Source organism: Manis pentadactyla, chromosome 2, assembly GCF_030020395.1.
Source record: "Manis pentadactyla isolate mManPen7 chromosome 2, mManPen7.hap1, whole genome shotgun sequence".
In the NCBI taxonomy this organism is placed as follows: Eukaryota; Metazoa; Chordata; class Mammalia; order Pholidota; family Manidae; genus Manis; species Manis pentadactyla.
The window spans coordinates 204,884,639-204,906,805 of NC_080020.1; the positions used below are offsets into that span (position 1 = coordinate 204,884,639).

Below are 22,167 nucleotides of genomic sequence, written 5' to 3' on the forward strand. Positions count from 1 at the left end.
AAACATCGCTAAAAAACTTTTTTATTTAATAAGGTTATTTTTTGAAACTGGGGAGGAGTGTGGAGGATGTGAGCCAAGGAGATGGAGAACAGAGGGGAAAAGTATAGAAGTATAGACACATTTACCCTATTTCACTGTTCACCTGTAGCCAAACCTGACTCCCAGAAGCAACTGTTTCATGCAGATCAAAGTATTAAGTGCTCAGCTTCTTTTCTGTTCCTTACTAGGGTTGAAATTGTGGCAACATAAGTAGTATATTCTTTTTAAAGCCTTCAAAGTTATTTCAGTTCCCACAATACAGTTCTTAAACAATGAGGGAAAAAAACTAACAGCAATCAAGGAAAACCCAGTTATAGTTACAAACTGGTAACAGCCCTTTGTCAGTGTTGTAGGCCTAAATAATTCCTGAGCTTCAGCAAGAGCTTTTAACCCAATCTGATGGGCATTGATGACTGAACATATGCCACCTGGTGGTGATCTGTAGTATACAGCTTGTTGGGCTCAAAACAGGCAGAGGGGAGGCTCTTAAGCATTTCACGTTTTTTTTCCTAGGGAAAACCTGAAGTTTTATTTTTTAGGTTTGAGAAGGCAAGGCAAACTCAGGTTTGAAGATCAAATTGTACTTGTGATGGGTTTTATTTTCTGCCCAAGGTTACTCTTTAATGGGGGTAGAAAGTGCTGAAAGCTTGCAGTTTATGATGGGAAAATAGTAGATCCTAATAAATTCATTTTCATCTTTTAATGGGGAACACCACCAGTAGGGAAAAGGAATAAACTCATTCTGTTTTGAATTTCATTCAGCTGATCTCTGTAAAGTATGTGTGGAGGCTTCAGAAAAGCTTAGAAAAAAGAAGAAATATAGTGAATGAAGAAGAATAATGAAAATCTAACCCTAGGGTAGAAAAATGACGACAGGGCAAAGCTTAGAACAGGAGACTTTGTACTAGTACTAAGAGTATTGAATTAACTTTTTCTTTTCTTGGTCTATTAAAAGAAAGAAGAGGGTTAGCTCAGTAAATAACTAGCATGAATAGCATTATTATAGATAGGAGAAATTACTGTTATCTTACCCTCATTGAAGATGTTATGATAGCTTTAATTTTTTTTTAATCTCAAGGTATGGGAGAGAGATCCATTTTTTCCTTAGTAATGGGTCATGAGAGAATGTCTTGGAGCAGTAGGAAAGGACGAGAAGCAGAAAAGAGCTTCAGTGAGCTAAGAATGTTTCTAGCATCCCTATTTGCCCAGTCAGCTGAGATTTGAAGAAAGAACTTGTGGGCTGTTAAGAAGGAAGCCTGAGGTTTGAAATAGGAAGAGACAAAGTCTGCTTCTGCCTGAGAAACCTGACATTGCTCTTAGTCAAAGTGGTGTCGCTGAAGGCACTAGGCCTATAGAGAAACCATGTGATATGGAAAGATCACAAAGCGCCATGTCAGACAGGCCTGGGTTTGAATTCTGGCCCTAATGGCTACCTGGCTCTGGACCTGTTTTTCTTCATCTATGAGGTAGGGTTCACAGGTTTCTGGTGAAGATTTCATGAAGCTATAAATGAAGAGCCTAGCACAGGGTATGGTTACTGTGTTCGATAGTAAACAATTTTCTCTTCCTCCTTGCCCTGTCCCCAAACTTTCAGAGACTAGGAAGAGATGCTACTGGCTTAGAACTGTAGATGTGGAAGCAAAGCCACTCCAAAAGGTGGGCTCACCATTAGGTTTGATCAATGTAAACTGAGCAAGTCTTTGGCAACAGCAACAGCACTAGAGGCTCTAGAGACTTCTCAGGGAGCTGAAGGGGCAATCTGGGAGGGAGGACAAGCTGGGCTGGAGTCTAGGAGGGGGAATCCAGTGGCCAGATGGGGAAGGAAGCAGAGTGAAAATCTGGGTGGCCACTGAGAGAAGGTGAAGAAGCCCTGTCAGAGCCTCTGTTGGCCTCAGCTTTGGCTGTGTTTCATTTCTCTTTCTGTTCTTTGTTGCTTTCTCATATTTGGTATAGCTCAGTTTTGTAGTAAAATAATTATTGAAAATAGTGAAGCCCACTTTGAGTTTGTTGGGAATATTTTCTCACCTCAGTCATTTAGAAGGGGGAGCTTATGCATTGGTGATTTTCTTGGCAGCTGCAAAGCCAAGTAAACTTGGGGGGGTGGTAAGGAGCAGGAAAATACAATTAGGGTCTTCCCTAGGTAGATTCACCATGTATGAACCACCCATGTATCTCACTGAATAGAATATTTAAAGTAATAATGCTACATTTGTCCAAAATAGTCCATAATTCAGACTTTCCATACTTTTTTGATTAGCCTTTTCCTTAATATTCTAGATTATTCCATCTTCATTACATTAGTCTTTTCTACCAAATCATGGTTTCCTCCTTCGTGCTTTCTCTCAACAAATCTAAAGATTATGAACAGATCCAGATCAAGGAGTATTGTGATCTGGTGGCTGGCATGCTGTTACAGTACACTGCAGCCCCCATGGAAGCCTTACCCCACAACACAGGTACACACACACACACACACACACATGCACTTATGTATTATATGGTACCAAGGTATCACCTGAAAAAGTAGTAAGAAAGGTCCAAGTTCATAGTCATATCAGCTGCATATACCATTTATCTAATGGCCACTTAGTGCCTTCGACTTCCACTGCATCCATCCCCCTGTACCTCTGTGAGACCTGTGATCCCAGGGGGACATGCAGATGGCAACAGAGAGCAGTGCCTCAATGCAGCGCGTGTTCTCCCTTTAGGTTCTTAGCAGACATGCCAGGGACACTGAGGCCATGGAGACTGCACTTATTTTCCTGTCTGCCAAAGATCTAAATTTGAGACTCACCAGGGGCTTCCTTTTGTTACTGCCTATTCTCTTTTCAAAGTGTATTTCTAGAACTCTTTACAGGTCTCAGAATTTCCAAAGTGAAAACAATAAACAACTTACCTTATATGTTAATCAATCTGAAAAGCAAAGGCAATGAATACATGGATACCTTCTCTCTTTGGAATTCCTCTTTCCATCTGACCCCTGGAATGTTGCCTTGATCTTCAGGATCAGAGAGATGTTAATGACATATTTTCTTTCTGATTCAAGCAGTTCTAGAGCCACAGTCTGTCTTTTAGCTTTAAAAATAAACCAAAGAGGGAATTTTTGTTGACTACTTCCCAAAACCCCATTAAATGATAGGAAGCAATAAAATGACAGTGAAAGCAATCAAGAGAGACACCAGCAAGTTTTTGGAAGATAGAAAACAGAATGGAGGTATGCTAGTTAATTCGGTAGAGCAAAAGGCACAAAACCTTGGTGTTCTCATCTGTGGATAAGGGGCAATGCTGCAAACAGGAAACACAGTCTACGTAAAGTTCAAGTGGTCTTCCAGGCCCCCGCCCCCATGCCAGACGGCTGCCTCACTTCCACCCTATGGGAAATGGGAAAAGTTAAAGTAGAGGAGCCCTGCTCTCTGGGATCTGGGCTAAAGACACCAGAGACTCCCCTCAGGCCCTTCCCTGGCAGGGTCCAGCTTGCCAGCAGCTAGACTTCTCTCCAGGCAGGAGACTGGAGGGTCTGCCACGGGAGAAAGCGACCACCCAAGGGAAGAGGGCCCACAGACACTGATGGCGAGAGGCCGCCCACCAAAAAGTCAATCTGCCACCTGACTAGCCTGTTACAAAGCCCATTTCTTGATAAGCTTGGCCAGTACAGAATTTCCAGGTTTCTTTTTCTTTAGTGCCTCTCTTTTACTCATAAATAATTAGCTCCAGATCCTCAGACACTTGAATCAAGCTTATACCATAAAAGAAAGAAGGAAAAGTATATATATATATATATTATATATTTTTTAATGAGAGTGGGAACCCCGACTAAACAGACAACGCAGGGAGATGTAATGTACAGCATGGTGACGATAGTTAATACTGCATTATGTAATTGAAAATTGCTGAAAGAGGAGATATTGAAAGTTCTATCAGAAGAAAAAATGTGTAACTATGTAATGGTGACAATGTTAATGAGACTTGTGGTGATTTCACAGTATATAAAAATAACAAGTTACTATATTCTATATCTGAAACTAGTATAATATATATAATACCTCAATTAAAGAAAAACAATGCAAATGCAGAAACAAAAGAAAACTATTTAAAATATTGTAATTAATATCCTCAAAGATATACAAGAAAAATATTCTAGCCATTTAAGATTAAATATTAAATGCATAAAGTACAATCAATCTAATTATCTAATTTTTTTTACAAAGATGTTATTTAAAAAAAAACAAAAGAAACTTTTTGGTATTTTTTTGCAAAGACTGAAGAGTAGAAGATAAAGTCAAGGAAATATGCCTACTCACTTCCACCCCCAAATAAACAAGAAAGAGACATATTGAAGAAAAATAGAAGAGAAAAGATGGTAGTGGAGAAAATCAATCCAGGAGATCCAACATCATATTAGCAGAAGTTTCAGAGAAAAGAAAAGAAATAGATGAGAGGATAGTAGCAAATTAATAATAGGAAAAAAAATTAAGACAGACCTATATAAAGGAAGACATATACCATGTTCTTTGGAAGACTCAATACTTCAAGATGTCAATTTTTTGCTAATTGAAATAAAAAAGAATATAGAGTCTAGAATTGGACCTACCCATATATGATCAGTTGACTCTCCCTGTGCAATTCAGTGAAGGAAGAAGGATATTTTCAATAAATGTTGCTGAAGCAACTGGATAGCCATATGGGAAAACAATGAATCTGGACTCCTTTCTCATACCACACATCAAAATGTGAAAACTAAAACATCAAAGATTTTAGAAGAAAACATACTAGAGTATCTTTACAACTTTGGGAGAGGCAAAGATTTCTTGGAAAGACACAGAAGTCACAATCTATTTTAAAAGTTTAAAATGGATAAATTAAACTTCATCAAAATTAAAAACACCTATTCATCAAAATATTATTAAGAGTGTGAAAAGGCAAGCCACAGACTGAAATAAAGCATTTTCAACTCATAAAGCTAACAAAGAATTCATATCCAAAGTGTATTAAGAATCTTACTAATAGGTAATAAAAAGATAACCCAATTTTAAAGTTAAACAAAGGGCTTAAAAATAGTCACTTCATTAAAGAAGATTATGAATAGCCAATAAGGATGTGAAATGATGGTCAGCATCATTGGTCAACAGGGAAGTGCAAATTAAAATACAGTGTGATACCAGTATGCACCCATGAAAATGGCTAAAATTAAAAAGACTGAATGTATTAAGTATTGGGAAGGATGTGAAGCAACAAGAACTCTCATATATTGCTGGAAAGGGTATAAAATGTTCCAACCACTTTGGAGAATTGCTTGACGTTTGAAAGTTAAACATAATCCTGTCTTATAACCTAGAGATATCACTCCTTGGTATACACCCAAGAGAAATGAGGACATATATCCAAAAAAGGACTTGTACAAGAATATCCATAACAGTTTTATTCAAAATAGCACTAAAGTGGAAACCATCCAAATGTCCAGTAACAGGAGAATGGATAAACATATTGTAGTAAATCCATTTAATGTGATTTGAAAAAGGAATGAGTTACTGAATGAATTACCCCCATACATTACATTGAGAGGAGAAAGACACACAAAAGAGTACATATTACCTTTTTCCATTTATATGAAGTTCAAGAACAGACAAAACTAATTTATGGTGATAAAACTGAGAATAGTGGATCTCTGGAAGGGTATTGACTAGAACGGTGCATGAGAAAATTTTCTGGGTTGATAGAAATACTATATATCTTGATTTGGGGTGATAACAAGGGGATATACATACATGAAAAACCAATGAGCTTAAACTTGAGTTTTGTGGATTTTACTCTATGTAAATTAACCATCAATAAAGTACCGATTAAAAAAACAGCAGCATAAACTTTTTTTAAAGCATGGAAGCAAGTACCGGAAGCAGTCAAAAGAATTTAAAGTGGTTGCTGCTATTCTTCAGGGTAAATTTTTTAATACTGTTCAGTGTTTTATGTATTCGATAATAAAAATTGATTAAAAAAAATTACCTCTCACAAAATAGTTTGAGGGAAATGCCATTGTGTGACATGCAGTAAGTGTTCAGTTATGATTTATGATCTGAAAAAAGAGGGAAAGAAAGAGGGAGGACCGGAGGACAGACTGTGTTGCGTGTTTGATGTTTTGGTGGTGGACGAACTGATAAAAGATTCATACATTGGAGAATCCACATCACTGACCAAATAGTTCTCAAAATTCTGCCCTCTTCTCCACCAATGTTATGCCTTTTTTTCCCTCAGAGCACTGACACTAAATGTCATGACCACCCCAATCAAGGCGGTAGTCCCACCAGGCCATGTGACCTCAGGTGAGGCGCTTCCTCTCTATAGGCTTCAGATCGTTCACGGGAGAAGGAGCCAGAGACTAGTTTATCCTCCGGAATCTGTAAGAACTCCAAACTTTAGGCTTCCTGTTGTTTAAACATTCCGTTTGCATATCCTCTTGGGACTTACCAGCTAAAGAGGTCTCACAGAGAGCATTTTCCAAGGAGCTGTGTCTGCCCTGGCCAGCCTCCTTGAGTTTATCTGGGTGGTCTTTCGTGACGTACTCCTCGCCCCATTCTTTACCATCCTTAGGCTGCCTCCACACAGCAGACGGCAGATGGCCTTTGGGTTGGATATCAGCTGAGAGACAAGACTTAAGGTTTTCTTCTGCTTCTGGAGTTGTTGGATTCATTCCTGAAAAAATGAACACCTGACTTTTCAAAAAATTGTATTTGTTACTACTCTCAAATATTATGCTCAAGTTTGGGTACAACTATTCCTTGGAGATAAAATATATCAATTAAAGATTAAACATTTCCACTGTTGCAAAGTCACATCTCTCTTTCCCTGGTCTATTTATCCTCTAATCTTTGTATATAGTCTCTAGTAAATAAAGGTTTTTTTCAAAAAACAAATTTGTGAAATAATATGACCAGTTATAGTAGTATACATTGGCACCTTATATCTGCTCCCTTGCAGGTGAACACACCAGCGTGCAGCACCAATGGAAAGAAAATACAGGAAGAGGAGGAAAGAAGGCTGCCAAGACAGTATCTTCTTTTAGAATTTGTCCTCCTTGGCCCTGATGATGGAAAGTTGCATAAAGGAAAGAGGAAGAGAGGGAGGGAAGATGAAATAATTTGTAAAATTCTGGTGAGCTGTCCACTAAGTAAATAACTTTTAAGTAAACTCTAAAATGTGTGGGGCATAGAAAACTTATGTCATTACTACATACACCTGTGAGTTCTTGGCAAATGTAAATTCACTGGTGACTGAAATGAGCCAGAATACTAGTTTTGTCTTAAACCTCCTCACCCCTTCTGTCTCTGTGAGGTAACTGAGTCATAACCGCACACTTACTGGAATCTTTGTAACTATAATGCTTAATCTTGCTTGAGTTCTTCCATGCTTGGTTTGGGACTGAGGAAGTTAAAGCAAGGAAGGTGGAAGAAGGGGTAGGGTGGAATTGCTAGAAGAAAATAGAACTCAAAATAGAGCCACTTACCAGGCCCCATCATTCCCTTCATATTACTGTCTGCTACATGCATGGATCTGGGTTCCTGGGCTGCAGAGAAAGGAAAGCTTTCAATCAGTGTCCATTCCACTGGCATGGACTGAGCAAGGCAGTGGGGACAGACTCAGAATGTATAGTTTACTGGGGAAGACAGAGCAGTAAAAGAGAGACAGAACAACAGAAAGGAAGAAAATTACAATATAGTGTGGCAAGTGCTGTTTTCTCTTCTGTAAAAGAATGTGTAACAGTTGTACTTACCTTATAGACTACTGTAAGAATTAAATCAGGTAGTTTGTAAACTGCTTAAAGTAGTACCTGGTACACGGTAAGAGTTAAATTACTGTTTAACTATGATGGTAATGATAAAAAGGGCCAGAATGAGGCTATTAAAGCGTTATGTCAGACCACATCACTCCTCTGCCTAATGCTAACATCAAACTGCTGCCTAATCCCGTGGTTTCCCTTGTCGGTATAAAAGCCAAAGACTTTGTAATGACCATAAGGCCCTAAAATATCTGCCGTCCTCCCATGCCTGCTGTTTCCTCCTTTTTTAAACCGTATCTCCCATTGTCTTCCTTGTTCACTCCACCTTATCCCTCCCAGTCTTCTTGTTATTCCTGGAACACATCAATCATGTCCCTGCCAGGACCTTGACATTGGCTGTTCCCTGTCTTCCCCTCAGGACCCATAAACTACCCTTCTCCCTTCTTTCAGGTCTTTACCTGGCACCCTCTTAAAATCATACCTGCATTTCCTTATTTTCCTTCTTACCACTGTCTGACACACTACATATACTTTTTACCTTGTTCATTATGTGCTTCCTTCAGGACAAAGGCTCCATAAGGGCAGGACTTTTCATTGTTTCCTTAAATTACTATATGTCACCCTAAATCAGTGCTGGGAGTGGATGGATGGGTGGCTGGACGGACAGAAGGATGGATAAATGGGTAGTGGAACAACCAACACTGTCTACGACCTTATGAGAGACCTCAAGCCAGAGGCACCCAGCTAAGCTGTGCAGATTCCTGACTCAGAGAAACTGTGACATAACAAATCTTTGCTATTATAAGCTACTGAATTTGGGGGCAATAGATAACAAATGCATCATTTTATTATTATTAGTGGGTAGTCCAACCCTATCTGAAAGTTTGCCCCTGGGACCCTGAGTTTCAACATAACCTACAACTAATAGTATCCAAAATGTCTTATTATGCCCCATTATTCCCAAATTTCTGTAGCAACTTGGTGAATAAACTATGTTGCATAAGCCATACCTATATAACAGGGAAGGAAGGAGGACTTCCACTAAACAACTAATTTAAATCCATCTGGGCACTTTGTAAATATAATTTTTAATCTTTCCTGTGAACATGTTCCAAGAGGACATGGCATTGATCTGACTCTACTTTCCAAGCCCATCCTGTATTCTTCCCTAATGAGATTATCACTTTCTATCATGCACCCTGTGACATGAAGCAAAGAGAATAGAGCCACCTGTGAGGAAACCATTCCCTAGATGGATCACATGAGTTTTCCTAGACTACTATAACAGTCTCTAAAATAACTACTCGAAGTGATAAAAAACTACAAGTCAAAAAGCATATCTAGACCTTGCAGTTACACCAATTAAAAGCCATCTGATTTAGATATTTAAATTCAGGTATCAAAACCTATTTATTATCTATGAATATATGAGCCAAATTGTGGCTTAAGCCATAAGGGTAAAAAACCAGCAGCCCTGCCCTTGAGTAGCTTACAGTTGGTTGAGAAGTCCCTGAACCTCTTTCGGAGACTTTCTACATGCAAAGGAGCATTTATCTAATAATGTTACCATCTACATTCATTCTCCTGTGTATAAGGTCCTTTGCAGTACATTGTTGAAGATACAAAGATGTAGCAAACATGCAACGGAACATGGTTACAGACATCCCTTGGAAAGCCAGTTTCTTTAGTACTGCCCAGGTATGATTTTTGAGCATCTGTTCTATCATCCCTCAGATCAGGAATTGGGTTAGCGACTGTTTGAGCTCACAGACAGGCACCAGCTCTGGTTGTCCAGAGAAGGAGTAGTACAGAGTTGGCCCGCCACTGACGTCACTGCCTGCCAGTTAGGGCAGACAGGACTTTCTCATACGAGTGTAATCTTTGCTGAAAAAAAAAAGCAGAACACAAGTTTATCTATTCTAAGAATACAACTAGTTTTAAAACATCTATACAATGAGATGAGGATTGAGAAGTAATGTAGAAAATAAAATAATTTATTGGAGTAAATAATTTTTAAAAGATTTTTCTCCTAGGGTTGGTACAGTGTTATTGTGCAATAAATTATTTCTAATTCATTTGAAATTTAGAATACCCAGATTAGTACTCCCCCCTCCCCTAAAAAATCTTTTAAAATTAGGCAGACTTTTCTATGGATTCTTCTAAATTCCTGCTACCAGAGGAAAAACCTTGAGCAATACACCATATTCCTCTAATAAGAGTGCAGGATTTAAGCCCATTCTCACTACTACTCAAGCCCTAGGCATCAGGGGAAAATTGCTTAACTAATTCAATGTGATTTGTGAACTGTACCTTTTTCATAGGCCTGAGAAGGCAGAAGGTTTGTAAAGTCTTCACTGGGAAGGACAGGCTCAGGGATGTTGATGGAACTGAAGGGACTTCCTTGCGCCTGAGCTGGCCCAGCCTGGGGTCCATGTTCTTCTTTTTGAGTTTTCCTGGGGAAGGGAAATGAAGAGTCTTAATACCTGATAGGTTAAGAAGAGATTCAGTTCAGAATAACTCAAGAAAATTTCTGGGTTACTGGCTGGAGCCATACAAAATTGCTGTTTTTATAAATTTAAAACAGTTAAATACTAGCAATTCTTATAGCTCAACTTCATTCATCACCAAAGCTGGAGAAAAAAAATTAAATATCTATGAATCACCTCCTAATTGCAATATATATAGTCTTATTTTTCTGTTACTGGCTTTGCTGTCATCAGAATCTTTACAGAGTTTGCAGTGGTGAAAATCTGCTTGGGATGATTTATAGTCACTTAACAAGCAATATAAAGGTACCAGGAAGCCCCAAGTCTTCAACGGAAAAAATAAGCCATTCTCCAGGGTCACACAAATATTATTGCCATATTTCTATTTCACATTTGGTAATATTAAAAACATAACAGTTAAGATTCTATTTGTTTAACAGTAAAATTTGATTCAACCTGGTTGAGATATTAGCACAAATTTATTTTCAATGGTAGAAGTAAAATAATAGCATTACAGAAATTTTAGAAAACTAATAAAAAAAGAAAAGCACTGGTGTCTCCACTATCTTAATAGAACAATCATTATTTTTAAATAGATCTTTCTAGTTATTTTGTGTGTTTCTACTGCTGAAATCAAATTCTACATGTCATCTTATATCAATTTCATTTCACTTCCTATTGTACTGAGTGCATCTTTCATGTAATAGTTAACATCCATTTTTAGTATTAATCAACTTTTATGTCTCTATAACCTCCATCATGTGCTGACCAGTATCACTGGTAGTGGGGAAGGTGTCCTCAATGCCCTTTACAATCCATTGCTTATGTGTTTGCCTTTGGTCAATTTTTTGTAAGACACTCACTTAGCTTTAACTTTTCGGGATTCTCGCCGCTTCTCCTGTTGAAGCTGTTCAATTTTCTGTTGCATTTCTTCTTGTTTGGAAGTGATGGCCTGAATCATTGACATAGCATTGCTCAGCTCTTCCTAGAAAATAAACATCGATATGCATTTAATTTGGTATGTGGAGTTGAAGTATATAACATAATATCTAGTACACAGTAAGCTTTTAATTGTTGAATGAATGAATGACAAATGAAAATTTTACTTCCATTATGTTCTCTGATATTAACACAGAGTTCCAAGAAAGAAAAACACGGAATAGATATTTTACCATGACAATTAGTGACTGGGCCAGAAAGAAAATTCTTATATTTGGCTGCTACATGAAAAGGCAAATTTTCTACTTGTATGGCTAAGACCAAGGTTCTCTCTTCAGCAGGGAAATTGCAGAGAAGTCTACCTTGAAATAGTTTAATGAATTCTTCATCTCAGTAACTTTTTCTTCCATGGAACATTTGCAGCTCTTAACCTTCTCTTCCAAAGCATATTCTCCATGTTGAATTCTTGACAGTTCTTGCATTGCTTCCGTGAAACCAGTTTTTAGTTCAGAGGCTAGGGCCTGCAACTAAATAATACATGAAGAGTTAATTCAATTTGTTGTCAGTTATTATAAATGGTACCATTGACCCTTTGGTTTTTTTTTTTTTTTTTTTTTTTTTGAGAAACCAGGCTCTGAAAAATGTACAGGTCTCATTTACTGGTAGACTTAAGTCTGGACAGCTTAAGGCAACCTTGGCCCCATTCTAGGGAAAAGAAGGTCCTTTTATACGACACATGGTGAAACTTGATAATGATAAGAAAGCAAGCCATTAGGTTTACAAGTGCTTCTGCAAGCTACTATTCTAATACCTTTCAATAAAATGAGATTAACTTGAAAAAACAACATATGCATTTGAAAGACAGTCTTGATCCAGTAACTCTTTGAATTCCATGAGAGAAGGAATGGGTTATATTATCTCCAGTTGCTATGGAAAGATGAAGAAAGTTATTTTTTTCATTAAAAAATTAAATGATAAAAAGAGTAATAACCAGCATATCAGAATTTCTTTGAAAAGGAAGAAGCTTAAAATATGTATGTATGTATTTATTCTTGGATGTTATCATAGAAAAGGAGACAATGGTATTTTCAGTGGCAGAAAATAACTGCAATGGCAGGAGCTCAGCACATTGTTGATGGTGGAATGAAACATCTCCAGCAGCCAAGCCTGGGGATGTAGGAATGCACGTAACAGACTTCCATTGTGAACTTCCACACTATGAAAAGGGTGTCAGTTTTAGAGTCAGATAGGGTTCAAATCCTAGCTCTCTCCTGCAAGTACTGAGACCTTAGGCAAGTTGGTTAACCTTTTTGTACAGTTTCCACACTCATAAAATAACTGTAGTAACACCTGTTTCACAGGACTATCTTGAGAATTAAATGAAACGTAGGTAAGGTGCCTGTCATAGTGCGTGCTTGGTACATAGAAGGTGTTCAAGAAATGTTAATTCTCCTTTAAGTGGCACATCAAAAAAGTTAAGCACAGACAGAAATGTGGAGAAAATGGAGCACTTCTAAAGTTCAGTTTTATTTATTATACAAATGAAAAATGCATTTTCAACAGACAGAATATTAAGATAATAATAACAAAAGGTAATACAGTTGACCCTTGAACAACATGGGTTAGGATTGCATGGGTCCACTTATATGGAGATTTATTTTTTCAATAAATTGTATTGGAAAATTTTTTGGAAATTTGCAACAGTTTGCAAAAACATTTTCTTTTCTCTAGCTTACTTTATTGTAAGAATACAGTATATAATACATAAAACATGTTAGGCTGAAAATAGATACGGGCGGGTGGAGGGAGAATAGTCCAGTAAAGCCCACTAGAAGGGACTCAAAGAGTTAACCAGATAAAACTAGAGAGCCAGAAAGAACTCACTGAGTTAATGAATTAATCAGTTGAAGCTCCAAAGGCCAAGAGCAACTTGGAATGTCCAGATATTCCAGATAAAGAAAAATATCTGAGCACAGCCCATGTCTTCATCATATCAATTAGATCATGCCATTGTAAGATTTACTTTAGCCTGCTAAAAGGCCCAGCTCATTCTTTGACTTCCTCCAGCCATTAATCAAGAAACTTTGTAACCAGGGCAGGAGACAGACCTCAGAAGTGTAAATAAACCTATGTGAACAAAGAATGCTGAAGTCCCAAACCAACAGTCACCTAAGTAATCCTATTCTTAAAACAAAACTCCAAAGGAATTATGAATCACCTGTATACATCATGCTTTATGCTGACTCCTATCCAAAAAAGCCCTGTAAAACCGCAGACCCCAAACCCTTAAGCACGCCTCCTCTCTGAGGTTGCCCACACCGCCTTTCTTTGAGTGTGTCACTCTCTGTCCTACTTCAGATAAGTAGGAAGGGGCTGCTGAGAGCTCTGATCTGAGACTTGCAAGTTCCTGTCGCCTGGGTGACCCAGACAGGGCTGCAGCTGTACTATCATGCTCCTTAGAAGCCTGCCTGAAAATCTCTTTTCTTTGCCTTTGGGAAGTTCTCAGAACATAATCTCACTCCATCCAGTGCTCTGCAGCCCCCCGCCAAATCCTGGGATGTTAGGAACTTAGTTCCTACGCTGTGCAGATCCAAGTGGGCACTGGACACCAGGTGACACTGGCTTCAGGAGTTGGCAAGGGATTATGCCCTTATGCTGAGTAGCAGTTCAGTGAGCTTCCCTTTCCTCCATTTTTCCTTCCTCTCCGCTTTATTCAAGTAAACCTGCCTTTATCTACCTTGACTCAGGCCCGCTCCTCTCTTGGAGTGCATTCAAATAAGACTTTTACTCTGCTTCACTACTGTGTCTCTGCCCTTCAATTCTTCTTTGAAGCAGGACAAGAACCGAGGAAAATAAACTCAACCCCCCACCCAACATAACATACACAACATGTGTTAATTGACTGTATTATTGGTAAGGCTTCAGTCAACAGTAGCCTATTAGTAGTTAAATTTTGAGGGAATCAAAAGTTATAGTGGATTACAGGGGTTAGGCACCCCTAATCCCTGAATTGTTCAAGGGTCAACTGTCATAACATCACTTTCTTGGAATTTATGATTTTACACTCTGGCCAGTAGAGGAACTCTTAGCTCCAGGTCTCTCTTTAAAACAGAAGATTCAGTCTATAAATAAACGTACCCACCAAATATTCTTATAAAAGGGATGGAAATTAAAGCCCAGTTACCTTAACAAAATTCCTTCAGATGTGTATTTCTAAGCATTTCAGAGTCTGGTTATACATATGGTTCCAACTTGCAATGGCACCACCACCTATAAAATGCCTTAGTTTCCTACACCATATTTTTTAAATAAAGGGTTTTGTGGCTCACTGTCCTTCACAAAGGTTTCTTTCAAGGGCTAGGAGGAGGGAGAAATAAGAGGAACTAAAGAGATCATTCAGAGGGAAAAAGCAGGACCTGTCAAGTATTTGGGGCTGGAAGACTAGGAAACAACGTAATTAATCTGTTTTTCATTCCAATCACTTTTAATTTTAATAAATCGTTGTGATGGATGTCAGCACATGTCCTAATTTAATCGTCTTGATAGATTAAATCACCAGATCAACTACTTTTGATCTGGTAATTCTTGTTATATAAATTCATCTGTTGTGAGCCAAATAAAGTCAACAGCTCTATAATGTCAAAGCAAAATTTATGCAAGTTTTAACATTGAAGGAAGAAAGGAAACCTGACATTCATTCAGGTGCTTTGAAATTCACTCAGGCTTCCGGCTTGAAAAAACAAAGGGAACTGCTATCCCACAGAAATAGGTTTCATCACCAGTGCTTCCTTAGGTGGATATGTGTGCAGTTTTCCCCAGGAGCCAAAAGGCAGCAGCAGGCTCCTAAGGGAAAGTAAATTTTTTCACCTGTAGAACCTCAGTTCACAAAAAATTAAGAACTATCAAAAATTCTCCCTAACAGACATCTTATATAGGGACTTTGGGAACTTTGAAACTATTCTGAGCTATGAGCCCATTTCTTATATATTATAAACCCATACATTACTTGGAGCTCCTTGCTACTTGCCACTGAAGTAACATTACTGCTTTAAAAACAGCTCCACAACCACTGATCAGCCAGGGTGGGGATGCCGTAGTGAGCACAGTCACATATCAGAGACAACATAACACTTTTAAGATGCTTGTGGCTCTTGTTATCTTTAGCTGCTTCAAACTGGTTTTCTAGTACCAACTAGCCATTCCTTTTTGAACAATACAATACTCTGAAGATAGAGACTTCACATCTTTTTTCTGTTCTCTCTTCAGCTTTCTTGTTTGACAGCCCACAGCCCACCCCAAGGATTAGAAATGGGAGTCTACCTTGTTCTCCAGCGAGTTGAACACGTTCCTCATCTCGTTGATTTTTTCATGAAGCTGCTCTAGAGAGGTTATGATCCCTCCATCCTGCCGCTGGAGGCGGGCTCCCGCTGGAGGCAGGTTCAGGGAAGACTTGTACTTCGAAGCCTAGGGCACCACAGAGGGCATCTTAGGCTCAAAAAAATAGCGGGGAGGAGTCCGAATTCTTCCTATTTCCTGCTCTTAATTGCTGTTTCTCAATTTTCTTTGCTTGGCTTCTTAACTCTTCTTAAGATGAATTTTTGTCAATGTCTTCCAATTTTTTTTCTGCTAAAGATCCCTCAATCTAAATTTTTACGAATTTTGCAAGTTGCTCCAACTTGTTTTTACACAGATTTCTCCTTCTTTTCTGTCCCATTATCAAGGTCAGAAGGCTAATAGGAGGCAAACTGAGGGGACTGAGCCTGTATCTGGAGAACTCTGCAAAGGCCTACATGTCATGATTTGAGAAACTTCCAGAAGGCATGCCAAATACCTACAACACCTGGCTACAGGCTCTATAAGAGCAAAATTCAAGGTGTTTTAAAGTAGTACATGATGCCAAGGTTGCCAAGGTAATTGCTTTGGTTTCCCCCTAAACCAGGGTTTGTACAGAAGGAACATGGTCTTTCTACCAGTTTCCATCTTCCTAATTTTAGGCCTCTTTATTAATTCCTGGAAATGTAACAATATAAAACACAAAGTGGGCAACAAGTCATTTGAACAGTCAAGAACAAATTTCTCAAATCTACCCCCTTACCCCTTACACTCCCTGCAGAGGTGGACCCTTAAAGTCATTCTTACAGGGAACTTTTGAAGCTGATATGAAGCCGGTGTGTTGGACCAATCCCTGGATGTACCACAGGCCTAGTAGAATTAACACCTCTACTGTTTGATAACATTCCTCAACAGCAAAAAAGAGACTGAGGTTCAAACAGGACTTGCAAATCCTAGAAAATATTCTATAGCAGTTTTAACAATGAAATCTATTGCTGTAGGACTGGTTCCCATGACTTTTCAATTAGAGATCCTTTTGGCACATAAATTTAAATTGGCACATAAAATTTAATTTGGCGCATAAAAATAAATTTTTAAAAATTATTTTCATTATAGAGAAAGAGGAAAAAAGCATCACCCAAAGTCTCATTTCTTTAATATAACCATTAGTGTTTTGGCATATTTCCTTCTATTATGTTCTATGTGTGTAAATGTAGATATTTATATGGTTGAAATCACACTACAGATATATTTTGATTCTGCCCCCTCCTTTTGCCTAACATTCTTATAAGCCTTCACTTTTTTTCTAAGTACATTTACATAATATTCCATGCTATGGGCATGCCACCATTTACCTACACATTCATTCTTGTTGGAAATTTATGTTGTTGGTAATTTTTCAGTATTATAAATAATACTGACATATAATGCTTTTCATATAAGGCTTTGTATGTGTTGTACATTATTTCCTTAAGATAAATTCCTAAATATGAAATTACTATAAGTCAAAAGATGTTAGGTAGTATTTGACCCAAAGGGAAATCTACTGTATTAGAGAAAATATATTCAATTAATTAGTAAGTATACAAAATGTATTTGACCAGAGGGTTTGAAAAGTTAGGATGCTATGGTTGTGCATTCTTAGAAACATACCGTATGATGTATAATATCCTAAATTAGTGTATTTAGAAAAACATATCTTGGACAAGCTATATGAAACGTAAGTAATGTAAATGGATGAAGCTGCAGTTGTTCACCTTCCCAAAGCTACAAGTGAGCCAAAAATACAGTTAGAGTTCAAATCATTTGTGTGAGGTTTGAGCTAGGATTAAATTCTGCGATTGCCATATCTGTTGCCTTAATTGTGGGATGCCCCCTGTTCTCAAGTTAATGGAATCATAATTTTAAAAATCCATATACAAAATGAGGTAATCAAGGGTGAAGCTGCACAGTCTGACTCTGGAAAAGAGACTGGATTAGACTTTGATAGAGCTAGGTACAGTGGACAAAAGATGAGAGGAAAAGGAAATAGATTTGGGCTCAAATAAAAGGGAATATACTAAGCTTCAGAGTGGGTAGTATATCCACACTGCTTCCTTCACTTGATCTGGCAGTAACTCTCCCTGGAATGGACTAGGAGATGGTAGTGCTCTTTCTCCTGTTGATGTCTATGATGTGATTTGGGTCATTGTACCTTACTCTTACTGAGGAGGTCAACTCCATCCAACATACAGGGAGGCTAAAAGGGGTCTGAACATTTTAATACTTCTGCATTTTTACCCAATAATTTTCATAAAAGGTTCCACCAGTTTATGCACATCAGAATTAACTATTATTAATTATTTTATTATTTGCTAATTAGGTAGCCAAACATAATACTCCTTGTTTTAGTCATAGTTTCTTTGAACTTCTACTTCTTTTGTAAGAAAATAACTTTTTCTTCTGTTTGTTAGCCATCTGTAATTTTACTTTGGTAAACTGTTTCTGTTCTTTGCCCATATTCTGCTGACATCTCAGAAGTTTCCTTTTTTATTGATTTCTATGAACTATTTATATATCATTAAATCTTTGTAATATTTCTCATAAGAATTTTTCTGATTTTGTCATTTACCTTTGAATTTATTGAAAATATATTTACATTGGAAAAGTTTTTTATTATAATATAGATGAGCTCTCAAACCCTTTCTTTTGTGATTTCTTCGAGTGCCTTTTTTTTTACTAAGAAATACATTCCACATCCAGAGACAAAATAAACATTCAGTAATTCTAAACTTTTATGGTTTGAGTTTTAATATTTAAAACCTTAATCCACTTTTAAATTTATTTTGATTAAGGTATAAAGTAAGGATCTCCTTTTTCTTTTCCCAAAGAACCAGACAATTTTCCAAACACCATTTGGCACCAGACTGAATGAGTGCATCAGACCTTTTGATTCAAAGCAATATTCACATCTTGCAGATATTCATTCATTTAACTAATATTTATTGAATATGTATTATATTCCAGGCACTATACTTTATGCTGAGAATACAACAGAGAGCAAAATATACTAAATCCCTGCCCTTGGAGCTTACATTCTAGAGGAAACAGACATTAAACAATAAACAAGTTAATAAGTACTATAATGTTAGATAGGGTTGGGAGTCTGTCAAGAAAATAAAGAGATAGAGAATGGCTGAAATGTCATATTTTGCTTCAGATTTCTTGTTTTGCTCTCCCTTTTTGTATATATTGCATTCTATGATAGGTAATCTCTCCTGTGTCCCTCCGTCCTCTTCCTCTTCTTTGTTTACTTCTCCTCCTTCATCTTGTTTTGGTCAAATGTTGCTTGGAGTAAACAGACTGGGGCTTAGGAAGCATTCTTTTAAAAACAAGGATGGAGTTGTAATCACAGCATCACAGAGGTCATGCAGACCGACTTCACTTCCACTGCTTCATTTGTTCCACTGTGAACAGATGTACTTGGACTTGTGATACAACAAAAGAATGAGGCCACCCCCACTGCAGCTATATTTAGCCAACATTCAGGGAGTGACCTACATACAATCTTTAATAGACTTTAAATCATTCCCAAGTTTAAAGAGATACACTCCTTCAAATGCCACACGCAGGTCAGATGTACGGGGAAGGCATTTGGAGGTCTTGGATAAGTAAGGCATCAAATTCATACTGAGTGAAGACCCACTCCTGTTTGTCATCTTTGTTCAATCTGGTTCCTCTGCCTGAAGTATCTTTCCCCATATCCACTTACCAAGTAATCAATTTGTCCTTAAATACCTGGTTCAAATCCTACAGTCAGTATTCATTCATCCCTCCTCCACATCCCATAGAATTCTGTCATTGTCTTTGTTGTAATCCTTCCAACAGCTATTTATTGTACATGTTTTCCAGGGGATGAAAGCTTAAAAATCAATGTGAATGTCTGTTTCATCTGTTGAGTCTCTCATTAGGCCAAGCAGTAGAGTTTGCACATAGTAACTGCTCAATAGATATACATTAAATTGAAATGAGGCTGTTTCTCCACCCCCTCCCTTATTATGTGGGTCTAGAAGCAACATGATAAAAAAAAAATATTTTCATAATCTTGTGTTAGTTTGCCCTCACTGGGCACGACATACATGCTGTTTCTGGGAACTAGTTGTTGTTTTCACTTTACTGTCCCTTAAATTCAACACATCTTAATAACAGTCCCCCCAGACTATCAGCAATTCTGGATTTCTATATCTCTTTTCAGGAAACCAGTCTTTTTCGTTGTTACCAGAGCTTAAAACTTAGAGCCAACTTTTAAATCACCATTTCTCCTAATCCACCAAGCCCTGTCAATTTTTTCTTCCTTCTCATGTATTCCAGAGAACACTGACTTAATTCTAGAGAGGACTATGGGTTTCCCTAGTCCAATCAGAATAAACTTCCATGATTTTTAAGGACAGAAATTTACTTTAAATTTCCCTTTGGAAGATAGAAGCGAAATAAATACTATTTCGAGAGCCAGAGTAGTCGATGTGACCCTCTCTGAAGCATATTACAAAATGTTTTGTGTAACTTTCATCTCCCTCGTAAATTATTCCCATTGTTTTAAAGGAGCTTAAAGTTTCTATCAGCATATTTGAACATTTGCAATGTTAATGCCCTTTTCATTCTCAATTCTCCCTCTGCTAAAATAGGAAGCTGAGAAAAACAAACTTTGCTCTGCCCTTCTCTCCGATGGAAAAGTTATTGCACGATGTAATGTCCATAGTGATGGTGGCCACAGGCAAGAAAAGCCTACTGATGTGGGAGTGACAGTCCTGCACTTTGCAGACTGGATAAGTTGTCCTTCAAGAATCTGTTTTCTTAAAAGTACAATGTGAATGGTGTTCTCTGCCCTGCCCATCTCACAATCTTTTTAAGTAAACAAATGCAGTGATATATGTGGGAACATTTGTAAGTGCTAAAATCTAATCTTTGTACATAAAGGACAGTCATCACTATTACACACAGGAGTGTTCAAAGCAATCTAATTGTCTTTACCTGGTAAATCTGTGTGGAAGGATTATTCATCGGCATATGTTCATTCTCTCCTGTAGGGAGAAAGAGCTTTGTTCAGTCAACACAGATCATTCTGTCTCTATCCTCTTCAGATGCATGCAGGGAATAAGGGGACTTATAGGGTCCTGAATCTGTGCTCGCATGACAAGAAACCAACGATACAACAAGAACAAAACATAAGCTGGTGTAGGTGGTTTTTATATTCACATCCTAAAGACCAAACCATATCTACCTGATGTAACTCTTGTAGCAAAATTCATGTTCTACTACAGTGGAGAAGTTTCTCAGCCAAACTGAATGATTAATGATCATTAATTAGCCAGAGGGGAATGCCCGTGAAGGGTCTCCCTCATGTTCTTGGGGCTGACTGAAGTTACCTGAGGGGGATAGTTCTACGGCAAGAAGGCTACTCACCACCGGGTGCCTATCCATTCATCACTCCACTCTTCTTAGGAGACCTGCATAAATTGTCCTGCCTCTGATCTTTGCCAGACTCCTGAACCCTAACCTCCTGTCACTGCCCAGATGAGATAAGACTATCTTGCTGTCCTCCAGAGCAAGAGAGCTGATAGAAGGGAATTATCAGTGGAAAGGTTCTGGGAAGGATGCAGGCAGAAAGAAAAGAGTATTGCCAACACTAGAGACTGTGAAACACAGGGCAAACACAAAGGAAGTAGTAGGTTATACAAATGATTTACAACCCAAGAAGAAAAAACGTTAGCTGGGAATGTACCTTTGAGAACCAAAATGGCTGGCCATGAAAACAAGGCGATCCACGTAAAATATGGAGCTTGTTGCTCATCCACTTAGCTACATCTCCATTGTGTCACACTTTATGAATCAAGCAGTTTGTAAATGAAACCCTGGTTACAAGTATTTGGTTGTGCAGATGTGTATATTGTTCTCTTAAGACAGGAAACCCTGATACGGGAAACCCTTCCTTGGAGGAAACAGCTTTAGTAAGTTAGATTCATAAATAATACATAATCTCAGCCCAGAATTTACACACACAGGGGCCTGTACCAACGAAACCCAGATGGATTGAGATTACCAAAACTCCCCACACAAGCTTAAGTAGAGATTACTTAGCCCATCTTGTACTATATCTCAACAGCCTGTTATCACAGCAAGAACCAGAGCCTGGGATCAGAGACTGGCTCCCGGATCAAACTTTGACACTTGGTGATTGTAGTCTGACTTCTCTGTTTGCTCAGGTGTAAATTGGAGATGATAACAGAACCTATTTCTATATGGTTGATTCTATATGCTAAAAATTAAAACAGAAAGCATTTTGTTCTTGGCTAGCCAAGAAAGTGTTGGAGGTCTGTTAGTTCAGACTGTATCTTGGCCTTAATCAGCAGGTTGTTCTGAAGCAGTCCTAAAGTTATTGCTAAGAAAAATAAGGTGACTATTCAGACAGACCAAATTATACATATAGCATTTCATGTTTTTCTAGCAACAAGTCTGTGTTATTTATGGTTATTATATGGAGATGAGAAAACGAAAATAGTCGAGTTAACCTACTATCATGTATTGAGCTACTGGTAACACAAGACTAAAACCTAGTTTCTT

General features: G+C 38.0%; 1 protein-coding gene and 1 long non-coding RNA gene across 7 annotated transcripts in view; one reads left to right on the top strand and one right to left on the bottom strand.

The window, feature by feature from the left end:
• LOC130682610 (uncharacterized) overlaps positions 1 to 7,474 on the top strand; it is a 38,876-nt gene extending 31,402 nt beyond the window's left edge. The window contains exon 3 of the long non-coding RNA XR_008995875.1: positions 7,012 to 7,474. This is a non-coding gene — a long non-coding RNA (uncharacterized LOC130682610). The remainder of the gene's footprint in view (positions 1 to 7,011) is intronic.
• The window catches only part of ARHGEF33 (Rho guanine nucleotide exchange factor 33), a 90,908-nt gene that overhangs the window by 45,228 nt on the left and 23,513 nt on the right, over positions 1 to 22,167 (bottom strand). For all 6 annotated transcript variants that reach the window (XM_036925543.2, XM_036925542.2, XM_057497272.1 and 3 more), the window contains exons 4-10: positions 20,578 to 20,627; positions 11,598 to 11,762; positions 11,160 to 11,281; positions 10,121 to 10,263; positions 7,538 to 7,597; positions 6,502 to 6,726; positions 2,985 to 3,114 (exon numbers count right to left, since the gene is read on the bottom strand). In XM_036925543.2, coding sequence (XP_036781438.2) covers positions 2,985 to 3,114; positions 6,502 to 6,726; positions 7,538 to 7,597; positions 10,121 to 10,263; positions 11,160 to 11,281; positions 11,598 to 11,762; positions 20,578 to 20,627 — 895 coding nt within the window. The remainder of the gene's footprint in view (positions 1 to 2,984; positions 3,115 to 6,501; positions 6,727 to 7,537; positions 7,598 to 10,120; positions 10,264 to 11,159; positions 11,282 to 11,597; positions 11,763 to 20,577; positions 20,628 to 22,167) is intronic.